General features: G+C 35.6%; 1 protein-coding gene across 3 annotated transcripts in view; it reads right to left on the bottom strand.

Annotated features, from left to right (window-relative positions):
* Nepl16 (Neprilysin-like 16) overlaps window positions 1-27,424 on the bottom strand; it is a 760,847-nt gene that overhangs the window by 37,590 nt on the left and 695,833 nt on the right. For 2 of the 3 annotated variants that reach the window (XM_073956162.1, XM_073956170.1), the window contains exon 9: window positions 25,926-26,310. The exons of the other annotated variant lie outside the window; for it this stretch is intronic. In XM_073956162.1, the coding sequence (XP_073812263.1) occupies window positions 25,926-26,310 (385 nt within the window). The remainder of the gene's footprint in view (window positions 1-25,925; window positions 26,311-27,424) is intronic. 3 annotated transcript variants of the gene reach the window in all.

Here is a 27,424-nt window from a genome sequence, read left to right on the forward strand (position 1 = left end):
AAAATCAGCGTTTATGTGATGAAGGCCTTAACTTTTGGAATTAGCTGTGCTCCACGTATTGCTCATTTTGTGCGCAACAAAAATGCAGTCGAATTCCGTGATAATTATCCCAGAGCAGTGAAGGCGGTGGAGTCGTACCACTACATGGATGATTTTATCGACAGTGTGCAAAGTGAAGAAGAAGCCCTCGAGTTAGCGTTAGAGGTTAAAATGATACATGCTGCTGGTGGCTTCCACATGAGAAATTGGGTGTCGAATTCCAAATTGGTGCAGGAAAAATTAGGCGATGGAGAGCTGACAAAGAATACGTTTGGAGCCGTCGAAAAATTCTTGGTATGTATTGGGAATCCAACAATGATGTGTTTCAGTATAATTGCAGATTTTCACGGCTCTCGAGAAACGTATTCGAGTCGAATGTGGTCCCTACCAAGAGGGAGGGTTTTCAAGTCCTGATGTCCATATTTGATCCGCTTGGATTTATCTCCCATTACACGATTGGGTTGAAAATACTTCTACAACAGATTTGGCGATCGGCAATTAAATGGGACGATGAATTAAATGACGAGCTATATAACAACTGGTCTTCATGGTTGTCCAATTTGGAGAAAATTTCACAAGTTCAAGTTCCAAGATGTTACTCCAAACTGTTGAAGTTCACTCAAGATGTCCAAATTCATACTTTTGTTGATGCTGCTACTTTCGCATTAAGTATCTCGAAGAAGTAAATATCAGTCTTGTAGCAGCAAAATCCAAAGTGGCTCCCCTCAAACCAGTTTCTATTCCGAGATTGGAACTTCAAGCAGTCCTAACTGGTGTGCGCCTGTCAGACAAAATAGTAAAAGCAACGAGACTTCAATGTAGACAAAGTTTCTTCTGGTCGGACTCAAAAACTGTATTGAGCTGGTTGTCCATGGATCCGAAGAATTTTAAGCCGTTCGTCATGTACAGAGTTGGAGAAATCCTGGAGTCTACCAATATTACCCAGTGGAATTAAGTGTCCTCAAAATTAAATCCAGCTGATTTTGCGACGAAAACTGGACCTTTTCATGATGATATGTGGTTCCATGGTCCTAAATTCCTCAAAGAAGATGAAAGATCTTGGCCAAAATATCCCGTATTAGGAGAAATCAAAGAAGAGGTACGTAATTGTCTGTTACATATTTCGAAATCGCATTCGTGCACCATAAATACTGAGTATTTTTCATGCTGGAGACGACTTTATAAGGCGCTGTCGCTATTCTTACTTTTTATGGAGAAGTTAAAGACCGTGGTCCGTAGCTGCAAATTACCAGAAAATGCGATTTTCGAATGTGTCCAGAAAGCCACACATGTTTTGTACAAGTTTGCCCAAATAAGTTCTACGTGTCTCAGGAAGAGCTGCGATGTTAAGTTGCAACAATGCAATAATTCTACCCAACAGTCACTACATAACATTTCTGGAGGTTCAATTCTACCATCAAAAATTGCATCATTGCATGCATGAAGCGGTTATGTCAAACATCAAATCCGAGTTTTACATTCCCAGATTGAGAGCACTTTACAAGAATGTCCGAAGGATGTGTCAAGAAAGCAACAATTTAGCAGCGGTACCATGTCCACCTCAAATGGCAGCGTTACCGTCAGCCCGAGTATCAAGTTTCGAACGTCCATTTACTTACAACGGAATTGATTTCTTTGGCCCATTATATGTCACAGTCGGCAGGCACAAAGAAATGAGATGAGTGTTCTGTTTACATGTTTAACGGTACGTGCCATTTACATCGAAGTGGCTCATAGTCTTGACACCAGTTCCTGCATAATGTGCATTAAAAATTTCATAAGTCGTCGTGGCTCTCCCAAAGAAATATACACCGATAACGGTACTAATTTTAAATCTGTTGAAAGAATGCTCCAAGAGGAAAGACAGCATTTAGAGTTCATGAAGATGTGTTCCAAATATGATTTTATCAAGTGGCGATTCAACCCTCCAGCTGCCCCGGATATGGGCGGTGCATGGGAACGTTTAATACGTTCAGTTAAATCCATCCTGTACTCAATGTGTCCAGCCTTCACATTTAACGACGAAACCCTGCGATGTGCCCTATATGAAGTTGAGTTTATCATCAATTCTCGCCCGTTAACATTTGTGGCCCTGGATACTGTTAAAGACGACACACTAACACCGAACCATTTGATATTAGGCTCAGCAGCAGGACAGAAATCTCTATGTGAATACGACTATGATCTGCGGCAGCGATGGTATCAAACCCAGCAATTTGCAAATAACTTCTGGAGAAGATGGGTACGTGAATATGGTTTGAAAAAGTTCCACCACCAACTGTCGGAGATGTCGTTATTATAGTTGACGACACACTACCTAGCAACAAGTGGCCCAAAGCTATTGTAACCGAGTTATTTGCAGCAACAAATTGCTTTTAAAGCGCCACAGTCCCTTTATTATTAATAAATATTTCAAGTCAAATTATTTTAAAGTGTTTTATTTGGAAGATGGCGACCAAAAAAGTTGTTTTGCGTCTCGAACTCAACAAGTATATAGAACATCTTTGCCAAAAGTTGGAGGAATATCGGTTGGAATATAAAAGTTACAGAGAGCGTCAACAAATATAAACCTTCTAAATCGAACATTAAAGTTCTGACTTTTGTTCAAAATGAAAAGATAGTCAAGCTCGAGGTCAAAATGTTGTTTGTTTTTTATTCATCGATATTTCGCAATTACTTTGAATTGCACCATCAGGATTATCTACAATAACAAATGGATACACAAACATTTAATATAACCAAGGCATAATGCAATGTTACAAAAACAATATAACATACCATCTTCGCAAAAATAAGTAAAAAAACAAAGTTAAAGATATTTACTTATAACTAGCGTAGAATCACTACCATCGTCATGTGTAGAGATGGGAAATGGGTAAATACCCAAATGGTAAGTACCCATTAAAATGTGTAAATTGGGTACAAATGGGTAAATACCCAGGTATTTACCCAATATGTGGGTATAAACTACAGTAATGAAAATCATACAATTAGATGCGAAAACGCGGTGTTTTAGCAAATTTTAAGTGACTATGCATAAAATTACCTTTTTTTGGATACGGCACAAGTTAAAATATGACCAATTTTGTTCCATATTTTGTGGAAATCTCTCATATATTGTGGCATCATAATTTTTGATATTTAAGAGCTTTAAGAGCGGTTTGCTGTAGTTATCCATGCAGAAAACATAAATGCAGGATCGAGATCCAAACTTAATAATATATCAGATGGATTAACCCACGATTTCAGGGATAAGCTTGAGATTTAAATCCTCCTCGACAAAGCTATAATTTTTGCATTTATCGTTAAATTTTTCGCACAAGTAACTCCAACGACCGATTTGACACATAAAACGTTTAGTCCGCGTGGTCAAACCGTTTAAACCGTGGTTTACTAATGCTGTTTTTGGTTTTTCGTTCTGTAGTGCGATTCTCTAACACATTTTTTGAGTTACCGACAAAAATCGGTAAAATTAAAACGCAAAATTATGAATTAAAGTTCAAATAAAAGTTGACAACACTCTTGCTATCGGTAGAATTTTGCGACTACTTTTTATTCTTCGCTAACTTACCGAAAAACATCGGTAATTACCGAAATTATAAGCATTTTAATTTTACCGACAATTGTCGGTAACTCAGAAAATTAGTTAGAGAATCGCACTACTGTATTCCTGTTCTGTAACTTTTATGGATTGAAAAGTTGTTAAAATTTCTTTTGTTTTTGTAACAACTACAAAAGAAACAAATGAAATTGTTGTAAAATAAACAATGAGTAAAGTTGTTAAAAAGTTACAGAATAGCCCCCCTGTAGACCTATTCTGTAACTTTTTAACAACTTTACTCATTGTTTATTTTACAACAATTTCATTTGTTTGTTTTGTAGTTGTTACAAAAACAAAAGAAATTTTAACAACTTTTCAATCGATAAAAGTTACAGAATTCCTATACTGGTGTCTTTACTTAATGTCGGACATATGAGCTGATATCCATGTTCTTAGTTGTTCCGACATATAATTTATCACATGTTTCGTTAGAATCGCCCCCACGTGGAATTTGATAGATTACATTGTTTTTTCTGTTCTTCCTATTTTTTTGTATTTGTAAAAATTGATTTTAATTTATAATTGCATTTGTGAGCTGTTTTGACTTTGTTGTTGTTATAAATATTCGAATGTTGAAGTCTTTCTGATATACCAGGTACATATATCGACCTTTTTGTAGAATATTGCACTAAACCATAACTATTGAACGATTTCGGTAAAATAAACTGTTTTAGCCCGATTCACCGATGAATTTCTTAAAATAATAATTTGAGCGCAAGCTGTGGTCGTATTAATGTAAAAAACATAGGAAAAAGCGTTGAAGGAAACGAGTTTTTTGTGTTAATTTCCAATTAGTGGCTTTACAACACAATGTAAAACTTTATGACCAAAGAAGAAGTTAAAGAATATATTCTTACATATCCACTGTATATAGCTCAAACGGATGCTGAGATTTTGAAGACTGAAAAATGTTTTTTTTTTTAATTTTTGATCTAATCGGGACACGCTGCCAGATTTATCTAAAAGCTTATCATGTGATTGTAGTATTTACAATTTCGCATTTTCTAATGTATTACATGGGCGTGTAACCTTCAAAGCATCACGGCTATCTGCTCTCAAAGTCGAAATTTTTGTGAATAAATTTTTCTAAAAGACTTGTTTTTTTGGATTCAAAATTTACAATTCGATCTCAGTGAAAACCTGCGTAAATTTAGTTTTTTTACGTTCTGAATCTATCCACTAGGTCGCCGGATGTCATACCCCTCAAATTTCGAAAATCTGCAAAAAATGTTTTTGAAAATATCGCGTATTTAGACGCGTTTTGGATGTGTCATTCCTACTTAGATAAATAGGCGTTTCGCGCCTGTTTAAAATGTGCGAAAACAGATATTTAAACACGTTCGCGAATCCGGAGATATAATAGATTTTTTCTAAAAACTGAGTGCGATGTTACATCCACGTTCTTAAAGGATCACACTGAAACGACATCAAATGCTGTCATTTTTAATAGTGATCACTGAAATCGGATGCGCATAAAATGCAAATGTACTTCATGGAAATTATGGGCATTTTAATGTTTTTTGCACCCTAACATGCAACTGATGGTACATCGTGGTCGCCAAATAGAATTTCAAAAAGTGTATATCAAATAAAAGGGATTGATTCGCTGTTTTGGAAAATCGGATGCGCATCATGTCAGTTCCTTTTGGAATTAGCTGTGCTCCACGTATTGCTCATTTTGTGCGCAACAAAAATGCAGTCGAATTCCGTGATAATTATCCCAGAGCAGTGAAGGCGGTGGAGTCGTACCACTACATGGATGATTTTATCGACAGTGTGCAAAGTGAAGAAGAAGCCCTCGAGTTAGCGTTAGAGGTTAAAATGATACATGCTGCTGGTGGCTTCCACATGAGAAATTGGGTGTCGAATTCCAAATTGGTGCAGGAAAAATTAGGCGATGGAGAGCTGACAAAGAATACGTTTGGAGCCGTCGAAAAATTCTTGGTATGTATTGGGAATCCAACAATGATGTGTTTCAGTATAATTGCAGATTTTCACGGCTCTCGAGAAACGTATTCGAGTCGAATGTGGTCCCTACCAAGAGGGAGGGTTTTCAAGTCCTGATGTCCATATTTGATCCGCTTGGATTTATCTCCCATTACACGATTGGGTTGAAAATACTTCTACAACAGATTTGGCGATCGGCAATTAAATGGGACGATGAATTAAATGACGAGCTATATAACAACTGGTCTTCATGGTTGTCCAATTTGGAGAAAATTTCACAAGTTCAAGTTCCAAGATGTTACTCCAAACTGTTGAAGTTCACTCAAGATGTCCAAATTCATACTTTTGTTGATGCTGCTACTTTCGCATTAAGTATCTCGAAGAAGTAAATATCAGTCTTGTAGCAGCAAAATCCAAAGTGGCTCCCCTCAAACCAGTTTCTATTCCGAGATTGGAACTTCAAGCAGTCCTAACTGGTGTGCGCCTGTCAGACAAAATAGTAAAAGCAACGAGACTTCAATGTAGACAAAGTTTCTTCTGGTCGGACTCAAAAACTGTATTGAGCTGGTTGTCCATGGATCCGAAGAATTTTAAGCCGTTCGTCATGTACAGAGTTGGAGAAATCCTGGAGTCTACCAATATTACCCAGTGGAATTAAGTGTCCTCAAAATTAAATCCAGCTGATTTTGCGACGAAAACTGGACCTTTTCATGATGATATGTGGTTCCATGGTCCTAAATTCCTCAAAGAAGATGAAAGATCTTGGCCAAAATATCCCGTATTAGGAGAAATCAAAGAAGAGGTACGTAATTGTCTGTTACATATTTCGAAATCGCATTCGTGCACCATAAATACTGAGTATTTTTCATGCTGGAGACGACTTTATAAGGCGCTGTCGCTATTCTTACTTTTTATGGAGAAGTTAAAGACCGTGGTCCGTAGCTGCAAATTACCAGAAAATGCGATTTTCGAATGTGTCCAGAAAGCCACACATGTTTTGTACAAGTTTGCCCAAATAAGTTCTACGTGTCTCAGGAAGAGCTGCGATGTTAAGTTGCAACAATGCAATAATTCTACCCAACAGTCACTACATAACATTTCTGGAGGTTCAATTCTACCATCAAAAATTGCATCATTGCATGCATGAAGCGGTTATGTCAAACATCAAATCCGAGTTTTACATTCCCAGATTGAGAGCACTTTACAAGAATGTCCGAAGGATGTGTCAAGAAAGCAACAATTTAGCAGCGGTACCATGTCCACCTCAAATGGCAGCGTTACCGTCAGCCCGAGTATCAAGTTTCGAACGTCCATTTACTTACAACGGAATTGATTTCTTTGGCCCATTATATGTCACAGTCGGCAGGCACAAAGAAATGAGATGAGTGTTCTGTTTACATGTTTAACGGTACGTGCCATTTACATCGAAGTGGCTCATAGTCTTGACACCAGTTCCTGCATAATGTGCATTAAAAATTTCATAAGTCGTCGTGGCTCTCCCAAAGAAATATACACCGATAACGGTACTAATTTTAAATCTGTTGAAAGAATGCTCCAAGAGGAAAGACAGCATTTAGAGTTCATGAAGATGTGTTCCAAATATGATTTTATCAAGTGGCGATTCAACCCTCCAGCTGCCCCGGATATGGGCGGTGCATGGGAACGTTTAATACGTTCAGTTAAATCCATCCTGTACTCAATGTGTCCAGCCTTCACATTTAACGACGAAACCCTGCGATGTGCCCTATATGAAGTTGAGTTTATCATCAATTCTCGCCCGTTAACATTTGTGGCCCTGGATACTGTTAAAGACGACACACTAACACCGAACCATTTGATATTAGGCTCAGCAGCAGGACAGAAATCTCTATGTGAATACGACTATGATCTGCGGCAGCGATGGTATCAAACCCAGCAATTTGCAAATAACTTCTGGAGAAGATGGGTACGTGAATATGGTTTGAAAAAGTTCCACCACCAACTGTCGGAGATGTCGTTATTATAGTTGACGACACACTACCTAGCAACAAGTGGCCCAAAGGTATTGTAACCGAGTTATTTGCAGCAACAAATTGCTTTTAAAGCGCCACAGTCCCTTTATTATTAATAAATATTTCAAGTCAAATTATTTTAAAGTGTTTTATTTGGAAGATGGCGACCAAAAAAGTTGTTTTGCGTCTCGAACTCAACAAGTATATAGAACATCTTTGCCAAAAGTTGGAGGAATATCGGTTGGAATATAAAAGTTACAGAGAGCGTCAACAAATATAAACCTTCTAAATCGAACATTAAAGTTCTGACTTTTGTTCAAAATGAAAAGATAGTCAAGCTCGAGGTCAAAATGTTGTTTGTTTTTTATTCATCGATATTTCGCAATTACTTTGAATTGCACCATCAGGATTATCTACAATAACAAATGGATACACAAACATTTAATATAACCAAGGCATAATGCAATGTTACAAAAACAATATAACATACCATCTTCGCAAAAATAAGTAAAAAAACAAACTTAAAGATATTTACTTATAACTAGCGTAGAATCACTACCATCGTCATGTGTAGAGATGGGAAATGGGTAAATACCCAAATGGTAAGTACCCATTAAAATGTGTAAATTGGGTACAAATGGGTAAATACCCAGGTATTTACCCAATATGTGGGTATAAACTACAGTAATGAAAATCATACAATTAGATGCGAAAACGCGGTGTTTTAGCAAATTTTAAGTGACTATGCATAAAATTACCTTTTTTTGGACACAAGTTAAAATATGACCAATTTTGTTCCATATTTTGTGGAAATCTCTCATATATTGTGGCATCATAATTTTTGATATTTAAGAGCTTTAAGAGCGGTTTGCTGTAGTTATCCATGCAGAAAACATAAATGCAGGATCGAGATCCAAACTTAATAATATATCAGATGGATTAACCCACGATTTCAGGGATAAGCTTGAGATTTAAATCCTCCTCGACAAAGCTATAATTTTTGCATTTATCGTTAAATTTTTCGCACAAGTAACTCCAACGACCGATTTGACACATAAAACGTTTAGTCCGCGTGGTCAAACCGTTTAAACCGTGGTTTACTAATGCTGTTTTTGGTTTTTCGTTCTGTAGTGCGATTCTCTAACACATTTTTTGAGTTACCGACAAAAATCGGTAAAATTAAAACGCAAAATTATGAATTAAAGTTCAAATAAAAGTTGACAACACTCTTGCTATCGGTAGAATTTTGCGACTACTTTTTATTCTTCGCTAACTTACCGAAAAACATCGGTAATTACCGAAATTATAAGCATTTTAATTTTACCGACAATTGTCGGTAACTCAGAAAATTAGTTAGAGAATCGCACTACTGTATTCCTGTTCTGTAACTTTTATGGATTGAAAAGTTGTTAAAATTTCTTTTGTTTTTGTAACAACTACAAAAGAAACAAATGAAATTGTTGTAAAATAAACAATGAGTAAAGTTGTTAAAAAGTTACAGAATAGCCCCCCTGTAGACCTATTCTGTAACTTTTTAACAACTTTACTCATTGTTTATTTTACAACAATTTCATTTGTTTGTTTTGTAGTTGTTACAAAAACAAAAGAAATTTTAACAACTTTTCAATCGATAAAAGTTACAGAATTCCTATACTGGTGTCTTTACTTAATGTCGGACATATGAGCTGATATCCATGTTCTTAGTTGTTCCGACATATAATTTATCACATGTTTCGTTAGAATCGCCCCCACGTGGAATTTGATAGATTACATTGTTTTTTCTGTTCTTCCTATTTTTTTGTATTTGTAAAAATTGATTTTAATTTATAATTGCATTTGTGAGCTGTTTTGACTTTGTTGTTGTTATAAATATTCGAATGTTGAAGTCTTTCTGATATACCAGGTACATATATCGACCTTTTTGTAGAATATTCCACTAAACCATAACTATTGAACGATTTCGGTAAAATAAACTGTTTTAGCCCGATTCACCGATGAATTTCTTAAAATAATAATTTGAGCGCAAGCTGTGGTCGTATTAATGTAAAAAACATAGGAAAAAGCGTTGAAGGAAACGAGTTTTTTGTGTTAATTTCCAATTAGTGGCTTTACAACACAATGTAAAACTTTATGACCAAAGAAGAAGTTAAAGAATATATTCTTACATATCCACTGTATATAGCTCAAACGGATGCTGAGATTTTGAAGACTGAAAAATGTTTTTTTTTTAATTTTTGATCTAATCGGGACACGCTGCCAGATTTATCTAAAAGCTTATCATGTGATTGTAGTATTTACAATTTCGCATTTTCTAATGTATTACATGGGCGTGTAACCTTCAAAGCATCACGGCTATCTGCTCTCAAAGTCGAAATTTTTGTGAATAAATTTTTCTAAAAGACTTGTTTTTTTGGATTCAAAATTTACAATTCGATCTCAGTGAAAACCTGCGTAAATTTAGTTTTTTTACGTTCTGAATCTATCCACTAGGTCGCCGGATGTCATACCCCTCAAATTTCGAAAATCTGCAAAAAATGTTTTTGAAAATATCGCGTATTTAGACGCGTTTTGGATGTGTCATTCCTACTTAGATAAATAGGCGTTTCGCGCCTGTTTAAAATGTGCGAAAACAGATATTTAAACACGTTCGCGAATCCGGAGATATAATAGATTTTTTCTAAAAACTGAGTGCGATGTTACATCCACGTTCTTAAAGGATCACACTGAAACGACATCAAATGCTGTCATTTTTAATAGTGATCACTGAAATCGGATGCGCATAAAATGCAAATGTACTTCATGGAAATTATGGGCATTTTAATGTTTTTTGCACCCTAACATGCAACTGATGGTACATCGTGGTCGCCAAATAGAATTTCAAAAAGTGTATATCAAATAAAAGGGATTGATTCGCTGTTTTGGAAAATCGGATGCGCATCATGTCAGTTCCACTATTAAATGGTTTCTATGCATTTCAAGTGTTGTAATATTTACTTTAACTTTATTTTAATTGTATATCCCAATTGGAAATCTGTCTGATATAATATAATGATCTAACAATGTTCGCTAATAGGAAAACTATAAGACAACATTTGGTTGCAACGGAATATTTTCACTATTGGGTGAAATTTTGACGAAAAAAATTAAATTAGAATAATATGATTTTAATTTTTTTTCTTCATATTTTCTTCGTATTTTTGCAAATAATATGAATATTATAGCTCCAAGCTGCACGACTTGGGCATCTTTTTTTTTCTCACAATGTATGGATGATGTTGTAATTTTTTACTATATTTCTTGTAAGTATAAGCGCTATTTTTTTAAAAAATGTGTTTGTAAATAAGTACAATTTTGTAAGAAATGCGATTTTTCGCGAATTCCTTAAGACTTTTCATAAATATTTTTCCATCATCGCAAAGGGTAGCAATTTTGTAAAAAGTAATAGGATATATCAGCTCACTATATTAATCCGCGATTTTTTTTTTATTTTTTCTAATTATTAAAATTAAAACGCATATATATTTTGCGCGCAATGATTAAAGTTTGTTACAAAAACAGATTTGAAATTTGATTTTTTTCTTAATCTATGTACCAAAAATCATTGATGTAGTATTAATTTTTTTTTTTAATTTTTTTGACATGGAAAAGACAGTTTAAGAAATTTTTCGTGATATCACAGATTTTTAAATTTTTCCTCATTGCTTTCTTTTTTCGGTTCCTGTGGTAAATTCTTGTAGGAATCTTTGATAAGACTGTTGACAATATTCGGTAGGAAATTGTTTTTGTATAACATGGTTTTAAGTTTCATTTTATTTTACGGATGAGACTCATCGTCGGTAATGAACAGGCATCTATAAATTAGATTTTTCGCCGTGTTGATAATTATTCTCTTTGGATGTGTAGGGAAAAGGTTAATTATACGCCCAGCGGCTGTAGGTTTTGATGCCAGTCTGTTTTAATCTTATCATTATCTCGTATCACTATTATGACCAGGTATGGAAGTCTGTCATTTTGTTCGGTTTCCAATGTAAATTGTATATCCTTATGATAACTATTTAGAGATTTCAAAGTTTCATTTATTGCACTTTTTTTAATAACTCCAAAAAGGTCGTCGACATACTTCTATAAAAAGGTTGGTTTTGCGGTCAAGTTATTCATACACGAATCTAATAAATTTTCAATCACTATATCTCCAACTACTGGCGAGGCTGGGGAATCCATTGGAAGACCTCTTTTTTGTTTATATATATTATTTTCAAATTTGAAATACCTGTTATTTTTAATACAAAAACTCAAGATACGAATATAAGAGCTTTTTGTCATACTTGTGTGTTTCTTTAGTTTATCCCATCTACTTTCAATGATGTTTAAAGCCAAATCAACCGGAAAACTTGGAAAAAGTGAAACCACGTCAAATGATATGACTTTTTCGTTCTTATTTTTCGTCAAGTATTTTACCTTATCTCTAAATTGCACAGCTATTTTGATGTTGTATTTGGAATTTTCAGTTAACTTTTTTAATATTTTAACTATGTATTTCGCTTGCTGGTGATTGTATGCGGGAACAGATTGGTCTTAAAGGGTATTATTTCTCTGTAAAATGTACGAGTAAATGTACGAGTAGAATACTTTTTTGGGTAATAGCATGCTTTGAGATTTAATATTATTATTTGGAATTAGCATGCCTTGAGTTTGAATGTAACTAGAAGTTGTTTTAATATTTTTCATTGTTGAATTGTATTTCGAATTGAACGGGGTAAATTGTTTCGTAAGTTTTATTTTTCATGTATTGAATATGTATATCAATTTTATTGTAAATGTTCTTTTCTTAGAATAAAACGTAGTTTTTTAACAATAAACCGGAGTTTTATGACCGCAAGACCCCGAAGGCAATCAACAAAGGGTAACCATCTTTATGAATTTTTGGGAGGCCGTATATTCTTGGAGCATTAGTCACGTCAGTTTTCAATCTTTTTTTCTCATAAGTTGTAATATATCCATTCTTAAAAAGCTCTTCGACTAATTCGTTATTTTTCTTTTGTAATGATGTTGGGTCCTTATTTAGTCTTGATAAGTTATGATATCTCACACAATTTGCAACATTCTAGTTTTGTATTCAGTTCGGTCCATTGCGACCGTAACATTACCTTTATCTGCGCTAGTATTATTAAATCTTTATTTAAAAATTCTTGTGTCTGTTCCACTGTGCGGATAATATACTTGTCTCTCCCACTTTTCCTCATTTTTGTCTATAATATTAGTGATTTTATTTCTGGCGTCTTCTTGTTCTTCTTTCTCTTCATAAGAGTGAATAACTACTCCTCCATCCTCTATGAATTTGAAAAGAGGAAATTTCTCTTTCGTTGCTGGTAATGCAAGTTTTGGACCAAGGGAGAGTAACCATTTAACTACTTCTGGAAAACTTATGCTCTTTTTGTTAACAAACCAATCGAGGTTAATTTTTATACTCATTCGTTCTCTTTGTTTGTCTTTTCAGCTTTTTGAAAAGTGCAAAGTTCAGATTCCGACAGACAGTTTGCAATCTGAGTGTTTATTAGATCACAATGTTTTGTATTTTCCGATAATAGGTTATGTTTATGTTCTATAATTGTGTTGAAGATTTTTTGTTGGAAATGTTCGATATGTGACGTCAATTTTCAACATTCTAATTTTCTCTTCGCCATCTATCAATTCATGAATGTTTTTCATTGCATTCTTAATGAAATCTGGATTATTCCAGAATTGCGACATTTTATTACAAACGTTATTGTTGAACATTATTTTATCCCTTTTTTCTTTTTAAATTTTTGCTCTTGTTGATGTTATATTTTGTGTACCTGTTTTTTTTTTTTGTTTTAAATTATTGTAGACCATTTTTGAAAGTTGTTGTTTGTTCGGCGTGCTTTCCGTATATTAAATAATGTGTTCTGTTTTATTCCACTTTTTTACTTTAATAAAATGAACTAGTTTTTTGGAATGTGTTTTTAAGTTTGTAAGTTATTAAAATATTAATTTCACAACTGAAAAGAACATAAAACGTGAATATCGCGAAAACTAGAGCAGATAAAACAAAAGCATGACACCGACGATATGATGATTGATACATTTGTGTATTTTTGTCCTTGAGCCAAGTTTTAGCCAGTTTCCATTAGACCTATATGTAAGGATCGGCCAAAAATGCTTATCTATAAGGCATTTATTCCTCGATCGTAATATTTTTATTGTGCTTTTTCTCCAATTTTTTTGAACAAAAATTTTTGTAACCAGTAAATAATGTTAATGAGTTAACAGTTGGGATGTTAACAATGTTAAACAAATACAAAATAGGCCAACATGGAGAAGTGTAAACATGTTTATTTGACCATTCCCTCGGTGTGTTTTTGAACACAGCAGTATATAGAAAGTAATGAAAAATGATAAAAACTCAAAAGTTTAATTCGAACTTGAATTTCTCTAGAACTACTATATCGAATTTGACCTGCTTTGATTCACCGGTGATTGTGTTATCCATCGAGCAAAAGAAAACATGAAAATATCCCTATACATTTAAAAATTAAAGATTTCAGGGTTTCACTAGAAAAATCATCATTTCAAAAACTGAAAAGCCAATTGATAAATCCCTTCGCCGGGATGAAATCATGATATTGGTAATTGGTGATCAGTAAATTTTGCAAGCTGTAAGTGCGTTTTGTAAACATTACTCTCTGCAATAGAAAGTAATTGTTAACTTAAAAATCCTGGGTCATAGAGGTCCTTGTTGACTTCTGGCAACACAGGCTTTTTTCGAACTCTATTTATAAATTTTCCTTCGCACATACCTCTCACATATGTATGCGTGTCGTCTGTGCTTTTTATGACTTTCATACTTTCCTTTTGTTCAATCATAAATCACTTGCTATTCAACCATCCATTCGGTAAGCATCGATTTCCAACAAACTTATTGTCTATTGTTTTCAATAAAAAGAGCAAGATTCTGTTCAAAATCCCATATTGATTCCGCCTGTGTTTTTCTTTTCTATTTCACGCAATCCAATCTGGAAGAAATATTGTGATCCAAACAATATTTCTTTGGTTCGGGTTATAAGCTTTTCTTCCACTTCTACAGGAAAGCATCTAACGTCAATTCTTGGTGTTTTCATTTGGTCCTAGCGATACGGATTCAAAGCCCTGAAATTTCTGTTCCAGTTTGGATTTTCCCGCTGCGATTTTTATTTAATCTTTTCATCACTTTATCCATCAAAAATTAAGGTAAGTTTGTGATTTCGTTCGTTTACAAAAGTGCAAATTTTTCTGTACATAAAACGTGCATTTGCCGTCGGCAAAACAACATTTCGTATTTATTTCAATACGCGGTTTCGGTGGAAGAGTGTCGTTCTTTCGTTCTATTTTCTCCAGTGAATGAAAGACTTGCTGCAATTCGGATAAAAGCTAAATTCTTCAACATCAGCTTTATTTGCGCTCATGCTCCCACTGAAGAAAAGGACGAACAGACCAAAGATATATTTTACGAGCGCTTAGAAGAAACATATGACAGTTGCCCTGCCCATGACATTAAAATCATTCTAGGCGATTTTAATGCCAAAATTGGAAAGGAGAATATCTTTGGCCCAACAGTCGGGAAATTCAGCCTCCACAGTGAAACATCTGACAATGGTATGAGGCTGATAGGCTTTGCAGCTGCAAAAAACATGGTAGTTAGCAGTACCAGATTTAATCATCTCGATATTCATAAGGGCACCTGGCTGTCTCCAGATCAGAAAACAAGAAATCAAATTGATCATGTTGTGATAGATGGAAGACATTCATCGAGCGTGTTGGATGTACGATCGTTCCGAGGCGCAAACATTGATTCGGACCACTACCTTGTTGCAGCAAAGGTACGCACCCGCTTAAACGTAGCAAACAAAGTACGAACAGACACAACACGAAAGTTAGACATCGGTAAGCTGCAATCACAACAGATAGCCACAGCATATTCCACTCAACTAGCCTAATTGCTTAATCAAAGCACTCCTCATCCCGATAACATATCAGCGCAATGGCAAAGCATTGCCCACTCCATGCAAACAGCCGCAAAATCCATACTTGGATACCAGAGGCCTCCACCAAGGAATCCATGGTATGATCAGGAGTGTCGTGCTGCCACCGAAGAGAAAAATGCGGCATATAGGGCTACTTTACAATCCGTAGCAACGCGTAGCGCACGAGAGAGATACAGGGAGAAAAGGAGAGAGGAGAAACGTCTTTTCCGCAGGAAAAAGAGAGAGATGGAAAAGCGGGAGTGTGAAAAAATCGAGATGTGCAGGAGCCAGAATGAAGTCCGAAAATTCTACCAAAGAGTCAAGCATCAAACTGATGGCTTTGGTACATGCGCATCCTCCTGCAGAGAACAGCAAGGTAATTTGGTAACTGATACAGATAGTGTACTCAGGATATGGAAAGAATATTTTTCAAAACTGTTGGTATCCAATAGCAGCGAAGACGACGAAGATACCACAGTCCCAATCCCAGAAGATGGTATTGAATGTATACCGCCCAGCCAAGATGAGGTAAAGACAGCAATAAATCGGCTGAAGAATAATAAGGCAGCAGGAGCCGATGGCTTACCAGCCGAGCTGTTCAAAACCGGAGGCGACACGCTGAAAAGGTGTATTCATCAGCTAGTTAGCACCATCTGGCAGGAAGAACGAGTACCCGACGATTGGAACCTGAGTATCCTGTGCCCCGTCCACAAGAAGGGAGATAAGGCTGTATGCTCTAATTATAGGGGCATAAGTCTACTGCCTATTGCCTACAAGATCGTGTCAGGGATATTGTGCGAACGACTAAAGCCTATGGTCAACGAGATAATTGGACCATACCAATGCGGCTTTATACCTGGCAAGTCCACCATTGACCAGATATTTACTCTGCGGCAAATCCTGGAGAAGACCCAAGAGATGCAGATCGACACCTACCACCTTTTTGTTGATTATAAAGCAGCCTTCGACAGCCCGCTGCGTTCAAAGGTATTCCAAGCCATGTCTGAATTTGGTATCCCCGCAAAGCTCATCCGGCTTTGCAAAATGACTTTAACTAACTCTAGGTCCTCAGTTAAAATAGGAAAGAACCTCTTCGAAGAGTTTGGTACCAAAAGAGGTTTCAGACAAGGAGACAGCCTTTCGTGTGATCTCTTTAACATCCTGCTGGAAAAGGTTATACGAGAGGCAAACGTCAAAAGAAGTGGCGCAATCTACACCAATAGTCACATGTTACTTGCTTATGCTGATGATATAGACATCATAGGCCGATCAGTAAAAGAAGTAACTGATACCTTTGTGAAGGTCGAAGGAGAATCTGCTAAGTGGGTCTGGCGGTAAACGGTGAGAAGATCAAGTTGATGGTGTCGACGCGCAATGCGTCCATTGAGCTCGGACCGACTGTGGAAGTTGGTTCCTATAATATTGAGGTAGTAAAAGACTTCGTCTACCTCGGCACCTCCGTAAACACAACAAACGACATCAGTTGTGAAATAAAAAGAAGAATTGTATTGGCCAACAGATGCTACTTTGGTTTAAGTAAGCAGTTTAAAAACAAAGCCACATCTCGTCAAACAAAAATAACGCTCTACAAAACACTGATACTACCCGTGCTGATGTATGGCTCCGAAGCCTGGGTACTTGCGCAAGCAGACATGGCAGTGCTGATGACCCCGCTAAAAAGGTGTATAAACACGGACCGCTTGGCGGTGCACGCAGAATTGGCAGGCCAAGGAATAGATGGCGCAAACAAGTCGATGATGAGATGAAAAGTCGCGGTATTCCAGAAAGCGAAGCAACAAATAGAGAGAATTGGAGATCTTTTCTTAGTTCGGCCTATAGAACAAATGTTCTGCAATGGGCCAGCTAAGTAAGTAAGTAAGCATTATTTCTCATCCTTTTGTGCTTCATTCCCGCATAAATTCGAAATTCGCGCTGAATTAATTCTTGTATGTGATTTAGCAACAAGTGACAACAACAGTTTTTATATTTTCATTATTTTCTCATTGCATTCCTTCCCGCTGGTGATATTTCAGTATTTTTGTTGTTGTTACTTGTTTTCTATTCCCTCTCATACGATCATATACTAATAGGGTTCTACACATCGATTTTCGACTCTCAGAGCACAATCAAAATACAGGGTTGTCAAAATCTCAAACTGATTTTTTCTTCCATTAAACCTGCTAAATCTTTAGAAAAATAATAATTGGTTGTTTCTTTCGATATTTTAAAATATCTTTCAATACAAAAAAATTAATTTATCCAATTTTATATACATTTTTGGTGTTTGAAAATATATTTATTTTTTATTCAATATTATTATTTCGCATAACTAGAAATACGATTTTTTGGTACAGGTATATTTATTTTGAATAAATATATTTGTATAGAACGACGTAAATATTTCTGAATTGTGTGATTCAAATATTTTTTCCAATTTCACATATCTATTTTTTATATATTTTTGTGATTTTTCGTCCATGTCGCTCTATTCATTTATTCGTTTAGCCGACATTTAGCTAATAATATTCTTCCAGTCAACTCTATTCACTTAATTCGGCTTCATACCGATGAAATAAAGTCCTTATGGACTAGAGTTAAATCCGAGTATGACACTTTTGTTAAAGAATACGTTTCAGAAGCCCACGAGGAAGAGGAATCAGGTGACGAATATCAAGCTTCTGAACTGGATACAATTCGCGCTAAGTTCAAAAACATTTACCTTACTTATTGTATTTCAGACGAACTGCAGGCATCTGCCGCTCCTAAGCAATCTCCCGCCAGTCTAGTCCAGCTCCTCAATCCCATTTATTTATTTATTTATTTATTTATTTATTCTTTCAACTTGCCGCCTTGCGATACTGAAGTCTTTTCCGGGGATTACATGACATGGCCCACATTCCGGGACATGTTCACGGCTATGTACATAGATAATTCCCGTCTCAGTCCTGTGGAAAAATTATTCCATTTAGTTCAGAAGACCGAAGGCGAAGCAAACGAGATCGTTCGGAAGAGCCCACTAACCAGTAATGGAGTCTCTCAAGCTTGGTCCAATCTTTCCGATCGCTACGAAAACAAGCGAATTCTCTTCAAAGGCCAGCTTAAAGTACTTTTCAATTTGCCCATTGTTTATTCCGAGTCTTCTCAGGGTTTGAAACGCCTTCAGCGCGATATAAACTCTTGTATTTCCGTTCTGAAGACTTATGATATTGATGTGGAGAGTTGGGATCCGATTTTCGTTTACTTGTGTTCAAACAGGCTTCCTGATTCCACACTCACGCTTTGGGAACACACTCTTTCTGAAAGGTCCAGTATTCCACGGTGGGCGGAATTGGACACATTTCTGACCAATAGGTTCCGTACGTTAGAGTCTGTTTCCGAGATGCGCAGAAGTGTTCCTGGTTCCAGTCATAAGGAAAGTTCGTCCGACGGAAAATCTAAGCCGTCAAAAATATTCAATTCGTTTCAGAGTAAAGTTTCCGATCCAATGTGTACCTTGTGCCCAAATGAGGTTCACATTATTCGAAAACGTCCAAATTTCCTACGCATGAATCCTGAGGCTCGCAGTTCTGAGATTAGACGACAAGGTTTATGTTTCAACTGTTTTTCGAAAACACACTCCCTTAAGAGACTATCTTCGGATGAATCTTAACAGGTCCAATTGACAATATTTCGTCCAGGTCAGTCAACATTGTTTGAAATTGCTGCAAAATCTCTTCGCATAAAGAGGTTTCGCGTTTCCTATCTCCTTCCGATCATTGCTGTGAAGATCTTTTCAAATCCGCTACTACCAATCCATTTCCAGTTCATCCAGATGATACCGATTTCAAGAGTTCAGTTCCCGACGTGGAAGTTCATGATTTCCAGTTGGCAAAACTCGGTGTAAATTCAGCACCTTACCTTACTCGTTGGGAAAAGCTTAAGTCTACATACCAATCATTCTGTTCTCAGAAGCGCAACAATTGGCAAACTTGCGAGCCCGACGTTAGCGTCGATTTCTTAGTCGCTGTCATCGACGACAAACTTCCACCGAACGCGTGGTGTCTCGGCCGCATTTCGAAAGTGTATATGGGTTCAGACGGACGTGTACGTGTAATATCCGCCCAAAACTAGTACTTCTTTCTAGTACTATTTATTTGTTCTGATGTCCAAGCTATAACAATCCGTTATATTCGTTCTGGTGTCCAATCTATAACAATCCGTTATATTCGTTCTGATGTCCAATCTACAACAATCCGTTATATTCTTTCTGATGCCCAATATATAACAATCCGTCATATTCGTTCCTGCTACGTATACTAGAGCCATATGTCCAGCAGATCTAGCCACCCCGTGCTATATCCATCGCCCGCTCCAGAGAACCAGAATCCGGCGAATTCTTCCCGCATCTACCAAAACTGTCATCCTTTGGTCCTGATCGTCGCTTTGAAGACTCCTGCCATCCTTCCATACTGCAATGACGATTCCAGATGCTTTGAACACTCGTTCGTGGACATTATATTCCAAGGCACCACATTCAGTGAAATTCCAGTCCTGCTTTTACTATAGTTACTTCTATTCTGATGTAACTCGTTTTTATTCTGAAACATTATTATTTCTATTCTGAAATAATACGTCTCTATTCTGAGACTGAACATTCTGAATTCCAGAGAAAAAATTGCACCGATTTCTTTTTATTTCTATTTTCATGAACGAAACACAAACTTTCTTTTTCAGCTACATATACATCATCCATAACATACATATTCGATTTTTTTCTTTCAATAACTTTTTACTTCAATTACACAACATTGTAATCCGGAAAGGTACACACGACACAGAATTTTATTCTTTAATTTCGTTGCAGCCTTACTGCAAATTGGGCGGTGATGTTAACGTCAAAATCCTGGGTCATAGAGGTCCTTGTTGACATCTGGCAACACAGGCTTTTTTCGAACTCTATTTATAAATTTTCCTTCGCACATACCTCTCACATATGCATGCGTGTCGTCTGTGCTTTCTATGACTTTCATACTTTCCTTTTGTTCAATCATAAATCACTTGCTATTCAACCATCCATTCGGTAAGCATCGATTTCCAACAAACTTATTGTCTATTGTTTTCAATAAAAAGAGCAAGATTCTGTTCAAAATCACATATTGATTCCGCCTGTGTTTTTCTTTTCTATTTCACGCAATCGAATCTGGAAGAAATATTGTGTTCCAAACAATATTTCTTTGCTTCGGGTTCTAAGCTTTTCTTCCACTTCTACAGGCATCCAACGTCAATTCTTGGTGTTTTCAGTAATGATGAGATGGATACAAAAGGTAACAGAACAATCGCAAAGTCATTGTAGTGTGATTTCCGGATAAGGACTTAATAGTACGTTTATATATAACCGGATTTAACAAACCCACTGGGTTTTAAATGTCAATTGCATTGGTTATATGTCAAATAAATCCTCACAAAGAAGGTTATACCGGGAAAAAGGTTCTAATGTATACGGCGTTTAAGTTGAAAAGCCCATGAATGTGGCTAAAAATTAATTTGCGTGGAAGCTATGATCGCGTAAATGAATAAAAATAGGTAAGACACTTTGAAGCAAACAAGGTGTTTAAGTAAGAATTAATTTATTTCCGTTAAATTTGCATTGTTTGGAAATGCTCTCTTTTCGCTTTATTTTCATTGTGTTTGATTCACTCAATCGTTAGAAAACTGCCTACCCCTTTTTTATAACAACATTGATCTCCCATCTAGGAGTTTTCTAACGAGTGTTGTTTTTGCGCCTACGCGACCTTTCGGCATTGTTATTGACACTTCGTTTTCGATCGCCATCCGTAACACAGGTAATCTGTTCTTCCTATTTTCCCTTTATTTAATTTTATATTTATTATTTACTCAATAAAGCTTCTGCTTTTTATCGAATCAGAAACTAAAACGTTTGTGTTTTTATTTCTAATTATTTCTGAAAACGCAATTTCGGCGCCTTTACATTTTGGTCCAATCGAGCCGGATACGAGCTTTTGGAGTTTTCGTTTTTCTAATTGGTTTTCGTTTATTTATTCTCGCAGCAGCATCAACATCATAATCATCCCAAACATCCTCATTAACATCATAATCAACATTACATCCCATTAAAATATAAACAAACAACAGGTAAGTGCCCTGTTTCTTTATTTTTTGAGCTCGCTTTGTGAAAAAATAACATAAAATATAAACAAACATAAATATCCAGAGTGGTGGTGTAACTGTTAATAAAATTTAATTAACAGTCGTGTTAAATTTGGCAAATTTCATTTATTTAACGAAAATGAATTACTTTAACATTTCCATAGGGTTACCGCTGTGTTGTAGTGCCTAACAAAAGGAAAAAACCGCCGAAATATACACCAAATTATTTCCTTTAACTCTCGCATTATTCCCTGTTCAGTAATACACAATAATATAAACATACATACGCTAGTGACATACCTACGTCACCATCGGTCTATTGCTTTTTATATACACACACATTACTTACATATGTACATATGTACCACTGCTTTAGGCAGCTGCCACTAGCCTATTGAAAATATATTTTTCGTTTCTCTTTTGTTTGCGTGTACGCTACGGGTCGGTCGATTGGGGCTAGTTTACACGTTGGGTATAAAAGAGAAAATTGTTTGCATATTAAATTGCAGTGTGTGTATATATAAAAATAAATGCATTTATTGACATTTTCGATTATCGTGCACCCTACAGTCCGCATTTACGACAATACTAATCGATTTGGAAAAAATTATTATTTTATTGTAATTGGACATAAAAATAGTAATTTTTTGACGTTTTAATAATTTTTGCTATCGTAAAATTGGAATCCTTTCGTGGTCTTTATTTGTCTACAAAGTCTACCTAAACTAACACAAAATTTGTGGGAGCAAATCGTGAAAGACAAAGCTTCTATTTTGTTGTGGAAGGATCTCGATAGTTTTCTGAGTCTAACGTGAAAAACCTTGACTCGTACATGACTAATACGAGTACTTCTCGTTCTCCAAAAACCTCGCAGAAAAATGTTTGCATTCTTTGTCTCGAGTAGTTCCACTTCCTTTTTGAATGTCCTCGATTCAAAAACATGTATGTCTCGACTAGGTTTTCCACTGTGAAACGTCGTAGATTATGTGTGAATTGTTTGCGTAAGGGGCATGAAGTAAAAGTTGCAGTAGACACCGTCGGTGTTCGAAATGTAATCGATTTCATCACACCTTGTTAGCGACTCGTCTCCAAATAGTTCTACCTCAAGTGTTTCTTCGGTCAGCAGGAACACCTCTACTCCTTCCAACACTCCACCCGTTGATCCTTCTCGTCCATCCACATCCTCGGCATATGTAGCTCGTCAGGTCTTTCATACTTCATAGAATATGTCGGTTCTGTTGGGAACACCGATGGTGAACATACTGCATTGTGGCATTTCGTATGCAGCTAGGGCTTTAATAGACCCCGCCTCTTAATCCTCTTTTCTAACAGAGCAATTTCAGAATAGGTTGAAACTTCCGGTATGTTCAACGAATGCTGTTATTTTCGGGTGCGAATTGTGCAATTTCGATAAATTCACAAAAAGTTTGTCCCATAAAAATTGGAAGCCCTTGTGATTCTTCGGTGTTATTAGAAACACGTGCTTTGTTATTACCGTTAATTTCGGGAAACCTACCGTCGTTTACTGTTTCCTCTGATTTAAGAGCTCAAATGCCAAGTATTTGTCTGGCAGGTGCTAGTTTGTTCGATTCACGTCCTGTGAATTTGTTGTTAGGTGCAGACTTGTATCCAAAAATTGTGTTAGAGGGTTATCGTTTAATTCTATCGGGAACTTTGAATGAGAATTGAAGTTTGATTTGAGAATTCAAAATTGATCAAATTGTTTGGGACGATCCTCTCTTGTCTGCTAATTATTCGGTGTGGCGTAAATTCGTAGATTCTTAAAAGAATTGAGTCTCCACAAGTGTTCGTACATTTATTTTTGCGTTATCGCTCCCTTGAAATTGGTTAGGGAAATTATTGTTAAGGAAATCGTCTTAAAATTTCTTTGTTGAGAGCATTCAAAACCCCTTTTCGTGGCGAGTCTCTTTGGTGGCATGGGATGGCTCAGTCTATTCAAGTCAGATTGGTTATCGGTCTGTGTTACAACATTGATAATTCTGCTAGTTCGGCTCCAATTTTTAAGTAAGAATTAATATATTTCAGTTAAATTTGTATTGTTTGGAAATTTTCGCTTTACTTCCATTGTGTTTGATTCACTCAATCGTTAGAAAACTGCTGACTGCTTTTTTATAACAACATTGATCTTTCATCTTGGAGTTTTCTAACGAGTGTTGTTTTTGCGCCTACGCGACCTTTCGGCATTGTTATTGACACCTTGTTTTCGATCGCCATCCGTAACACAGGTAATCTGTTCTTCCTATTTTCCCTTTATTTAATTTTATATTTATTATTTACTCAATAAAACTTCTGATTTTTATCGAATCAGAAACTAAAACGTTAGTGTTCTTATTTCCCGAAACGCAATTTCGGCGCCTTTACACAAGGTTTTCACGTTGTTATTCGATTGCCGGTCAAACCGTTTAAATTGAGAAGTAGTAGAAGCAGAAGAATACAAAATGAGCATTACACTTCAATGTATATTTTTTTAATACATATCCACTGCATCCACCTTTTATGGATGCTGCCATTTTGAAACCGGTTTTTTTTTTTAGTATTTTTGATTTAATGTACTCGCGAATCGCGATTACTCAAATTCGATATGTATATTGACTATGTAGCCCACTATGCGAACGATGCGAATAAGGCTCTTAGGAGAGGTAGAAGAAAAGAGCGAAACAGTGTATCGAACATATACATTGGCGAACCAATTAGCGTGTCCAAAAAACGGTTGTCGGTTAACCGAAGTTTTCAATTATTTCAATAACCGGTTTTCAATTTTCAAAAAATTTCAAAACTGGTTAACCGGTTAAAACCTGTTTCGTTAAATAGGTCCACAATTAATAAATATTTCATTAAAAATGTGCGCAAGGGGCAGATCAAGTATAATTACTTCGTTATTATATAATTGTCTTATAATATTCTTGTTATCCTTGGTTGAATGTCAAACCTAGAAATGGGGACATACGAGTACATGGAATAGTAAAAGCCCTTACAAATATAAAATTGTGTACCAAAAGAATTAAGTTTACATTTTATTAAGTCCGAATTCTTCGTCTTGCTTTGCCAACCTCAAATTATCATGAAATGCCTAAATCAAAAATACATTTTGTTATTGTTACCATTTATAACCTGACATTCGACTAACAATCGTGTTAATTATGCACAGACTTCGCCTAATAAGGTTTATCGGAAAATTCGGCGGTCTGTTAAATAATGACTATGGTGGGCCAAACATTCGTTTTAAATTTTGCTACCTAGTTCACTGTACTGGGTCCAAAACGTATGAGTAACGTCATAAAAACTAACGTGTGATATTACGTATTCACAGTTTTTTCATTCAAAGGACCATTGGAATTGCATAGTGAACTAGATAGTTCGATTGGCAAAACTCTACATTTTACACAAAATATTTTTCAAATTTAAACATTTATAAATTTGCAGTACCTGGTGTTGGTTAAGTTTAGTTTACTTTCAAGAATACAATTGTAATGAAATATTAACAATATTACTATTTTGTTAAAGCCGGTTAACCGACACAAATAACCGGGTTTTTCGGTCAACCGAAAATTACGTTATTGGCAAAAACGAGTTTTGGTTTCCTAACTCAAAGCCGGGTAACCGGTTTCAGTTTTGGACACCGTAGAATCAATGTGTTGAACTTATACAAATATGCATAAACAGTTTGAATTTTATTAAACAATTATTATCCGATATGCCTGATGAGCAAAGTTAAACCACCAGCGAAACGATCGTAGCATACTGGTTGGGTGTGTGAAACTTCCCTAGAATTCACCTTTTCAATACAAACGCCTTAGGTCATAAATAAATAATGACCTTCCTCCTAATAAGACAACTATAAATAATTATATTTTTGAATTCTTTCTAATTGAAACCTAAGTACTCATAAATAAATATACTAAGAATCGTTTTTTAAAAATGTTTTCTTATTATCAGAAGTGAAACCTGTAATGACCAAAATTAGTATTTCGAACGGATTCGAGAATGGGAATTTTTTCTGAATCCATACTCCAAAAATCGTTCATGCAATTTCAGAAAAAAAATAAATGTTTTCAAATCGATATTAACAAATTTTGACTTTCAATATTTCAAAATGCTGCAGACAAAATATTATGCTAAGAAGCTATAATATAATAATGTGAATCAAATCTTACTTACATATGTTCAAATTCGGGCGCTTCGGTATTGATTCCTGCATATTGCGAATCTGCACAAAGCTCTTGCGCAGAGACTAGAAAAAAAATTTGGGTTGGAGTTAGGTTTAATCCAGGCAACCGCGGCATTCCTTTCATTGGTCCTGTTAGTGATAGCATTGAATGATAAGATATTTGCATTCCACCTGAATGTATTAAGACATCCATTCTACTATAGTTAGAGAATATATTAACGGACTTAGGCACACAACGCATAGCTTTTTCTTCAAATGATTTTGTTATTGATCGTAGAATCTCTTTAGCTATAACAACTCCAACAGTTGCATATTGAAGATATGGCGGTAACTGCTCAGCAAAGTACGGCCTTAGAATAACAGATAATGGTACCACTAAAAGAAAGAATTACAATTGTTGTACTTTGATACGAAAATTGTATGATTCTTCTGATGTACACTATAGAAAGGCCAGTAATTTTGATTTATTTTTAATTCTAATTATTATAAATATGAAATATCTTTACATGTACCTGTATTGGTATTCTTTGAATATTAATTATTGTGATAATGACATCCCTAATACTTTAAGAACATTCGTCGTAGACCCCAATGTGGTATACCAGTTTTTATCTCGACGAGATAAATCGACGTCCGTAGGTATGTCATCACGAAATTTGGTATGGAGGTCGGTTTCCCACCTATTATTATTGCTGATGATGGTAAACTATTTAGTGGTTGACCAAATGAGTTAATGGACCAAAATGGTTATTTTATAATGTTAGATAATGATTTATTAATTCAGTTTTGTAATAGTCCATGGAAGACGAAAAAAGCTTTGGTTTCTTTGGGTCACTACGTCTTCTTGATTTTATAGCGTTATATGTAGGAAAACTAGGTTTCTTCTTTTTTCAAAGGATTTCTATAACGTTTTCCTTTAAAATGTGAAAATAATGCCTACTTTTAACAAAAATGAAGTTAAGTTAGCTTTAAAAAATGAAAAACCAATGAAATCTCATGACAAATAGAAGAGTTATGCAATTTATTTTTTTAACCAGGGTTTCGGAATTGGACTTTACGAGTCGGAGTCGAGCAATTTTGCTGGAGTCGGAGTCAGAGACGAAAAAATAACTCGTTTCGGGCAAAATATGATATTAAATTCGGATCAATTTTTTTTTTTCAAAACTCATTGTTTATTTTAAAAGAAGTCTGTAAGAAAACATATAAGCAAACGGCAAATATACTAAGTTAGAGGGCGATTCACAGGATATTTACCATCCGTTGAATTCTGGTAAGAATATTTTTTTATTTATTGGGCCCTATATGCCCTTGGTTTTACAATTTTAATACAAATTAGTAAGTTAATTATTCAAATTTTTCTTATATAATATTTTGATGTGACAAAACTAATCACCATTTAAATCAAATTATATACATTCATATCTAAAAGAAATTGTTTTATGTTATAGCTCATTTAGACTAGCCATAAATCCTCGACTGGATTTAATAA

The sequence above is a fragment of the Musca autumnalis genome, unplaced genomic scaffold (genome assembly GCF_047663935.1).
Source record: "Musca autumnalis isolate F117 unplaced genomic scaffold, ASM4766393v1 scaffold_1, whole genome shotgun sequence".
NCBI classification, from domain to species: domain Eukaryota; kingdom Metazoa; phylum Arthropoda; class Insecta; order Diptera; family Muscidae; genus Musca; species Musca autumnalis.